Raw genomic sequence first — 9421 nt, forward strand, 5'->3', positions numbered from 1 at the left:
GGATCGCTCTCTCGGGAAGTATCGACATGGTAGTAAGTGTGGGGCGATGGTCGTTCCTGGCTGACTCTTCATGTCTGTCGAACAATCTCACCGCAACTGATTTCTTGGACCGGAGGGTGCACTGATCATGGGTGTGTCCCAGCCTTCCACAATAGAAGCAGGAACCGGTACTTCTCCGTCGTGCCTGTTCCTCAGGTGAGATTTTCATACCAGCACGGGAAAGGTCCATGGGTTCGACTCCTTCGGCTTGCTTCTCCTCCGGTCGGGGACTTGACCCTTGCCTGGGGTACGGCTGGCCAGGTGGGGCCTGTCTCTCAGTCTGGCGTTGTTTGGCACGGTTGTCCAAGCGAATAGCGGCACGGACGAGTGGGTCGAACTGAGTGATGGGTTCGAGACACGCCAACTCGTCCAGGAGTGCCTCACTCAGGCTGTCCAGGAACAGGTTTGCCAGAGGCGCATCATTCCAGTCAGTCACCACTGCAAGAGTGTGGAAGTCAATCGAATGGACTAGACTAACATAATACGTGACATGACAATAACGTAACTAAGACAATAACTAAACATAAAACATGACGTGACAAGCATGAAATGTGACAATATGACCTGTTTGACCAGGTTTTATTCATTCAGGTTAAGAAATGTCTGCTGATTAAACCTATTTCAATTTTAACAGTATTTAGTACAGGAAGTTTTCATATTATGCATGCAATAGGAATATGTTTTTTGTCACAATAGAACAAACCACTTGCAGGCTCTAGTGGTAGTTAAAAATGAGTGTGAGGTGAAGTTCTCAAGATATTCGATTAAGTGAACACAGGTTTACAACCATCATTTATAATTTATTTAATTTTATATCTTGTGAACCTCATGTAGGGTAAGACATATTATTATTCCACATTTGGCTCTGTGGTCCAGTCCACTAAAGAATTCTCTTGGGAAAAAGTGGTGGGGCAATCACTGAGATTTCACATCTGTTTTACCCATTAAATGTTTTCTTGTATTTTGCTCAGGTCTGAATAATATTATCAAACATTTTGGAAGAAAGATACAGAATAGCAAGCCAAAACTAGATGCTAAAATTGCAAAGATCTCCACAGCTACAGTGAACTTTCCTGGCGAGCTGACATAAGCTGGTATAAAGGTGATCCAGACTGCACTGAATATGAGCATGCTGAATGTGATGTATTTGGCTTCATTGAAGTTGTCAGGCAGCTTGCGAGCTAGAAAAGCTAAAACAAAACACAATATAGAGAGGAGTCCTATGTAACCCAGTACAGCCCAGAACCCCATTGCTGATCCTACATCACATTCTAGAATGATCTTTTCTTTGTAGTGCTTCATGTTCTTGTAGGGGAAAGGAGGGGATCTTGTTAACCAAAGCACACAAATAAGGACCTGTATGAGAGTGAAAGCAAGCACACTCAGTCTCTGCTGGAGAGGCCCAAACCACTTCATGACATTACTGCCTGGAATTGTAGCCTGGAAGGCCATTAACACCACTACTGTTTTCCCCAGAACACAAGAGATGCAGAGGACAAAGGTGATCCCAAACGCAGTGTGGCGCAGCATACAGGACCACTCAGAGGGCCGGCCAATGAAGGTAAGAGAGCAAAGGAAACACAGTTTCAATGAAAAGAGCAGCAGGAAGCTCAGCTCTGAGTTGTTGGCTTTCACAATGGGAGTGTCTTTCTTCATAAAGAACAGCACGGCCACAAATGCAGTTACACACGCTCCAAATATGGAAAATATAACAAGCACAGTCCCCATAACTTCTTGAAAAGACAGAAATTCAACACTCTTTAAAACACATTGATTCCTTTTAGCATTCGACCAATATTCTTCCAGGCACTGAATACAATCATTAGAATCTGAAAGAAAACAATGAAAACCATTAGCACCCTCTTACAGCTATGGATGTACAGTACAATGAGCAGATGCAATACAATATACACTCACCAAGCACTTTATTAGGTATTTATTACACTTATTTTTTAGACTTCTACTGCTGGAGCCTATCCACTTACAGTTATGATGCGTATGATTACTTTCTGTCGGCTTTGAACAGTCTGGCCAGTCTCCTCTGACGTCGCTGACGTTTTTTGCAACATTCTAGGCAAACTCTAGAGACTAGTGTGCGTGAAAACCCCAGGAGATCGGCAGTTCCTGAGCTACTCAAACCACCCTGTCTGCCACCAACAATCATTCCATGGTCAAAGTCACTTTGATCATATTCTGATCACATTTTTTCCACATTCTTAAGGTTGATGTGAACATTAACTTAAGCTTGTGACCTGTATCTACATGCTTGTATGCATTGCACTGCAGCCACACAAATGAATAAGTTGGTATAATAAAGCAAAAATGTTCCTAATAAAGTGCTTGGTGAGTGTTTATAAAGAGACACTTAGAAATGGTCTCTGTTAATAGATTTCATGTGACGTCATAAGACAGCTGGCAGTCAGCACCAGTGGTCGTATGCCTACTTATAACTTGATATATAATTTAGTTTAGCTTGCTAGTTGGCTCAGGATGTGCTCTCAGTTCTCCATGTGCCATTACTAAGTTGTTCGCTAGGATGGTATTTTTGCTAGTTTTGTTTGGCTATGTAAGCTGTTTGTTCTTCCTATGTACGTGTATATCATTATTTAGCATTGTGCAGTATAAAACATTTTTCCCCATATTAATCAAATAGGCCATGAATTAAACCATTAAATACATAACATTTACTATATTGGACAGCACTCACTTTAGACACCAATGCCTTCTGTTATGAATTGAGGTCTAATGTTAGCTACTAATACTAGCTGACAAAGATTTACAAAGCCATTGCCAACTAAGTCTTAGTAGCATTCTGCTAGCCAGAAATAATATTAATATTTAAGCTAGCCTATGCAGCCTGCATAGCCAGTCAAAAAGAAAGTGCTTAAATTGAATGAAAAGTCAAAAACAAAAATGTCATGCTCAAGCTAGCTTGCTCAGCATAAGCAAATTCAAACAAAAATGCTCCTTTATTTTTCTATATTATTAGCCTGTGTGGAAAAATATGTTTTGATCAGAATGACAAATTATGCATCTTATCTAATTCTCATCCCAATTATGCCACTATTTGCCATGAATAAAATTGTGAATGACATACAATAGGATTGTTATTATTGTGCGCTGGCCTGCTCTACTTTACCCTGGTTGCTTGGACTCTGATCCTTTGCCTGGTACTCTGATTAAAGCCTGCTGTTTACTACATCTCTGAGTCTGCAAGTGCTTCCACACTGAACGCTGAATTTGTGTTTATATCTTTGTGCATAAGCAATAATTAGCTAGCTCACCACCGTCTGCTAACCCCGGTAAGCAGTCATCATTTGGTGATCAATATGGCGATTTGGTCAAGTGATTGAAATCCAGGAATAGACAAGTTAGTGTTGACTTACCTGTAGCATTGCTGATTTCTCCCTCAGCACAGGGCACACAGTCATAGCAGCAGACTGGCCTTCCTCTCTGCACAGCCTTCCGGGTGCCTGGGGGACAGCTCTCACTGCACACTGACCTGGGTTTCTGTGTGCAAGATGGTTCAACTCTTAACTCTCAAAGGACAATATGATTTGTAAATACTTTAGAATTATTCACAATTCTTTTTAATATCATCAAATCAAACACCAGAAGTAGATTGTCACACAGAAGTATGATAATTCAATGCTTCAATACTTCATACATGTGATTTATTTTCTCTGTTTTATTAATCTATGTAAATGGTAAATGGCGGGCATTTATATAGCGCCTTTATCCAAAGCGCTGTACAATTGATGCTTCTCCATTCACCCATTCATACACACACTCACACACCATTGGCTGCCATGTAAGGCCCCGACCAGCTCGTCCGGAGCATTTGGGGGTTAGGTGTCTTGCTCAGGGACACCTCGACACAGCCCGGGCGGGGAATCGAACCGGCAACCCTCCGACTGCCAGACGACTGCTCTTACTGCCTGAGCCATGTCGCCCCCTATGTCACTCATACTGTCTGGTAAATGAAGAAGTGTGAAAAATGTATTTGAAAGGATCGGCTCATATTCAGTTTCTTACATAATTATGAGTCAAATTCTCTATGTTCAGCTATCACTCTCAGCTTCAACCTCTGTTTTCTCAGCACATGGCATGTTGGAAGCCAGTCCAAAAATATGCTTGAAAATGGTGCCATTTGAATGAATCCCATTTTTTGAATCGTTTCCATATTAAAAAACTGCCATGCACAGTGAATCCGCGCAATCTGAGGACCATGCCTACTGGCTAAGTAGGCACACACCTGGACAGCATTAGGATTCAGTCCAGGAGTTAACCCCTTATGATGGCTTTCATTGCTGTCACACTGCGATAACATAAATAAGAGCAGAGATTCCATCCTACGATTACAGTGGCTACGTCAACTGACATCCACACACAGGATTTGAGGATGGTATGGATCAAAAAGCTGTAGACTAATGGTGGAGTTTTTTTGCCTGGAAAAAGTCATCCAAAATATGGTTTCTTTTCTCGCTTTCCTATTGGATATTGGGGTCTCAACTTTGGCTATTCATTTGGGATGTGATATGGTTTGAGAGTGGTCACAAAAGCGATCCCATTTTATTGATTTATTTGTATTTTATTTTAACTGTTCTCTTAATTACCTGAGGCTACTTTATACACATGCAAGTAATATTTTAGGATCAAAGGTGACACTTGAAATAACGTGTTGTATTGTGGTTCAGTTGGAGTATGTATTTCAGTGCTCCAATTGGTTGTTCATTAGACGTCCATTGTCTGTGGTCGTAGCAGCTGTGTGCTTTAAGTAGTGCCCCTTTTCTTGACACAAGCTTGAAAATGTCATACCCAAAACAAAATGGTTGCTATTGTTGCACCGTGAAAAAATGGAATTAATGCACCGTCTTATATTTCAGTCACTTTTTTTCTATCACAGTCTTGTGAGGGTGAAGGCAGCAAAACCTCTCTGTCTCGGTAGGCGTGGTTTCACAAAACCCACACTGACACCAATTTCTGTTTCCGCTTCTCTGCTCTCTGTTCGCTTTGGCTCCCTCGCCCTCTGCTGTCTGGCTCTCTCGGTCACGCAATTCTTCCTTTGAAAATTCTGGTTAAAAACTGTAAGGTTGTATTTCTTCGTCAAAATTGAAATGTTCGTGGGAAACTCTGCGAAGTCAGAGCTGTACACCATATTTCCCAGGCTAGTCAAGTAATGTTACGTGATATTTGTATGCTAACATTACCATATTTTCACATTCCACATTCAACATTTACGAGTGGTCCTAACCTGTCATATGAGTCATGTAAACAAAAGTCTTGCTGTGCATGTCACCACAGGTGCCTGGCACACCAACCTCAGATAAAACTTTACATTTTTCAACTGAATCAAATCTTAACTGACGTGTATGAGTACCGGCTACAGCTGCAGACTGCAAGTGTATCCTAATGACTTTACTCTGCTCAAGTAGGTTGAACCACTGTAATTTATAGAGCTGTCAGCAACTTAAAAACATGGTAATTGGTTGGAACAAAAACCAGTAGTGCAGACCAACCCTCGAGGACTGGAGTTGTGCACCCCTGCAACATACACTACTGTGCAAGCCTTAGGCACCTGTATAACATTCTGTACAGATAAGATTCTTTCAAAAATAATTTAATGAAAGGTCCGAAATAAACATACTATCCATTTTACATTACATTTGAGTAATTTGGCAGAATAGTTAAAAACAATATCAAATCAATATTTTTTGTGACCGCCTTTCGGTGTTAAAACTGCATCACTTCTCTGAAATAGCCAATGCTGTGCTGCAGTTCTATAAGACAATCAGCAGGGAGGTTGTTCCAAGCATGTTGGAGAACTTGCCACAGTTCTTCTCCAGACTTTGGTTGGCTCATTGCTTCTGATCTCAGACAGCCTCGATCAAGTTTTTATGTAAAAAAGTAGTCAATTGCTTACAGTAATATGTTACTTTTTAAAATTAAATCCAAAAATGTCTCTGTAAAATAAAATCTTTTGGAAAATTAATACTTGGAAATCTCAAATGTGTTCTTTTATATGAACAGACACAAAAAAATAAACATATATATATATATATGTATATATATAATAAAGTCAAGGGTGCCTAAGACTTCTGCACAGTACTGTAAATGTCTGCTAATTTCTAGAAATTTATGGAAACTTCTCAGAGGAGTATATTTAGCTACCAGCTAAGTTATAGCTAGGTTCTGCTGACCAACTGCTGAAAATTAGTCTCACAAACTACATGATATAATAATATATTTTATTACTGTGAAAAGCGATGAGTGAAGCACCTTTTTACACCTTGCCACAAATATCGCATTTAACTTAACCTTCGAGTGTGTTTGCCTATCCATGATTTCAACATGTCGGCTGCATGTGTGAGTGTAGGGGTAGGCGAGACACAAAGATTCAATAAGAGATCCGGAGCTTATCGAACACAGATTTGCCTTATTGTCAATTGTCAAACCCCAGCACTAGATATCTGTGCTGTGATCATACCATCATTTTCATGTACTGCATAAAAACTTACCTCTTTTTTCCCACCTGCCCAAAGCATACTAACAGGACTCATCACAAACTGCTGACCAGATGGTAAGGAAGCGTCATAATAGCCAACCACTCGGAACTCTACTGCACCATCAGGAGAAAGCTGCCAGTTCACCACCTCATATCTGGCTATTGGGTCCCCATTATTGTCAAAGGAGACATGCTCCCCAGTTCCCAAAGTGAAATTGACCTTTTTCAGAGCCCTAAGTACCTGAAGAGAAGTAAAGATTTCAGCTAAGAGAACAGATTGGTTGGCTTTGTTCATAATGAACTATGTAAGAACGGTTTATTGAGTTACCTGCCAGGGTTGTGGTTTCACACTGTTTGTGCAGCCGTCATGGGGTGTACAGGCCAGCAGGTCATGTAGAGAATGAGCAACAGCGTACACTGCTTTATAAACATTGCTGGAGATTCTCAGTTCTGATACATCAGTGTATTGATTTTCCTGTTCACTCAAGTTCTCAGATCCAGTGCATGGGGCAGTATGAGGCTTGTTGTCTCTATTTCTGAGATAACACTGAAAAGCAGCTTCCCAAAAGTCTGTAACAACAGTATTATTTGGGTACTGGGATGGGTGAAGTTTTAATATAAATTCTTTGAAGCCATTTATTTTGCCTTTGGTGACAGCAAAGCCAAGAGATCCTCCCAGTATTCTGAAACTTGTAGATGTCAGAAAAGTGCTTGTTGTTATCCAGCCTTCACTGCCAACCATTTGAAGGCCAGTAATATTCTGAAAGGTCAGCTGCTCCAATAATTTGATCATCTCAACCTGACCAAGGAATGCTACAATTACTTTTGCAGTACCTCTTTTGATAACATCTACAACCTTCAGTAGTTTCTCTTGTTCTGTTATGTGAAATTTCTCTGAATACTCAAGGCAGATGCCTTCTTGTTGAGCAGTTTCTATAAATGTGGCCATTCCGTTGTTGCCATAGTCATCATCATTTCTCACAGCTCCTATCCAGGTCCAGCCAAAGTGCTTCACCAGCTGAGCCAGTGCTCTGCTCTGGTAATAGTCACTGGGAATGGTTCTGAAGAATGAGGGAAACTCTTCTCTGTTGCTCAGACATGCACATGTTGAAAAGTGACTGATCTGGAAACAACACAATCAAGTAAAATATATAGCAATGAATACAAATACTATGTGTGGCATAGTTATTTTAAATAGAGTGAGGCAAATATACCATGTCTTTGTGTTTGTGTGTGTGTGTGTGTGTGAGAGAGAGAGAGAGAGAGAGAGAGAGAGAGAGGCAATGGAAATATAATGGGAAAAAAATACCTAGCAAAATCATTAGGAGGATTCGGGACATTTCACTAAACCAAAAAGGAAATCTTTCAGAATTATTTTTGTTTGGCATTATCCATTTATCTGAGCAGAGGGGAAAACTGTGTTCATTATAGTGTTCAAATTTTTCATAGTCATTGATCCTTACCATTACATTTTCACAACAGAAAACCATTGCTTAGATTTCAGGAACATATTTCACGAACATATTATCATTTCACTTACCTGTTTGGGAGTATGTACAAATGAATAAAGGGAACTCTTACCACTGGAATCTGAAATAATCCAACAGCTGCTGCAATTGCAATGGCATTAGTCGATGATGATGTCCCAACAATGGCCTGCACTACTGCAGGTGTGGAACATGATGTGTCAGACAGTGTTTCCTCATAACCATTCATCAGAGCCATGGCCGCTCTGAGAGAGAATATTGGAGAGAGACAGGAATCATATATCTTATATCCAAGAGTTACCCCAGGGAGCAGGTCAGTTCTGTTATTTATTTCTTCAGTGGTGAAGATCATTGTCTGGGCCAACCGGAATTCTCTGAAATTGACTCTAGAAATGATAAATAATGTTTGTTTACATTTATGTTAGGTTTACATTACATTACAGACATTTGACAACAAAGTACATAACCATAACCAGGGACAAGTGCGCTGAAAACCCGAGAGGGAAGTACAGTTCCAAGTGCTAGAAGTGGCGATATTGATCAAATTTGAACCTCGTAGATTAATCTGATGAGAAGTCATTTTAAGGGTCATTTTAATACATGCGATACACAAACCTTGAATTAAAAAAGAATAGTGTGACTTAAAAAAAAAAGGTGGCTTTATTTTTTGTCTTTTTTATTTTTTAATATATTAATTTTTAAAAACTTGCTTTAAAAAAGGTGGCTGTATTTGATCTTATATAGGACGACATAAGCCATATTGTTGCATACTCTGAATATTGAACATGAACATAAATCATAACCATACATCTTATCTTCAAATAAAAACCATTACAAACAGATAATAAATACTTGGCCTTCATCTTACCGTACACATTTCATTGGCTCTGGTGTCCTTGTATATTGGATGCTAAGTTTCCTGGTTTCAATGTGCAGTCCAAAGAGCCCACCCATGTTGATGTCTCCATGTCGATAGAAGATGGGCTTGGCTGCCCTCCCCAGTATTCTGCATGGTGGGGTCTGCGCTGCAGCCCAGAGGACTGTCAGTGCCAGCAGAATAGTCTGCAGTGCCATCCCACTGCACATCTCAGATCCAGCACTGCTGTGTACCAGGTTTAAATACAACCTTTTTAATTCTCAATCGATTTGTCATTCCCAAAGGCATGACCAAATCCCAGCATAAGCAAGGTGGTGGAAATTATCTTGGCAATGAGGCAATGGAGTATTCAGAGAGGCCACTATTTGTATTTGTATCTGTATTTGTACTCAGACCATGAAAGTGGGCATAGCTTTGCAGGGAAAAAAGGAAAAACTTGGCAGGCAATCCAGATGTTCTTTGTCATTGCTCCTTTTGTTGCATTATTAAAGCATTAAAGTCATTATAAGAAAA

General features: G+C 40.1%; 1 protein-coding gene across 1 annotated transcript; it reads right to left on the reverse strand.

Moving 5' to 3' along the window:
• Positions 1–954: 954 nt before the first annotated feature.
• Positions 955–9117, reverse strand: LOC133108149 (extracellular calcium-sensing receptor-like). Its single transcript, XM_061217582.1, has 6 exons — positions 8900–9117; positions 8126–8417; positions 6873–7667; positions 6558–6785; positions 3426–3549; positions 955–1868 (listed from the first exon to the last, which is right to left on the reverse strand). The coding sequence occupies exons 1-6, from the start codon at positions 9115–9117 to the stop codon at positions 955–957; spliced, it is 2571 nt and encodes an 856-aa protein (XP_061073566.1).
• Between the last annotated feature and the right edge of the window lie 304 nt (positions 9118–9421).

This window comes from Conger conger, chromosome 13 (genome assembly GCF_963514075.1).
Source record: "Conger conger chromosome 13, fConCon1.1, whole genome shotgun sequence".
Lineage (NCBI taxonomy): Eukaryota > Metazoa > Chordata > Actinopteri > Anguilliformes > Congridae > Conger > Conger conger.

Coding starts and splice junctions, on each gene's coding strand:
- LOC133108149 (XM_061217582.1), bottom strand. CDS start 9,117: ATGTGCAGTGGGATGGCACTGCAGACTATTCTGCTGGCACTGACAGTC. Junction 7,668..8,125: donor GATTATTTCAGATTCCAGTG/GTAAGAGTTCCC, acceptor TGTTGTTTCCAG/ATCAGTCACTTTTCAACATG. Junction 1,869..3,425: donor AGAAATCAGCAATGCTACAG/GTAAGTCAACAC, acceptor GTTTTCTTTCAG/ATTCTAATGATTGTATTCAG.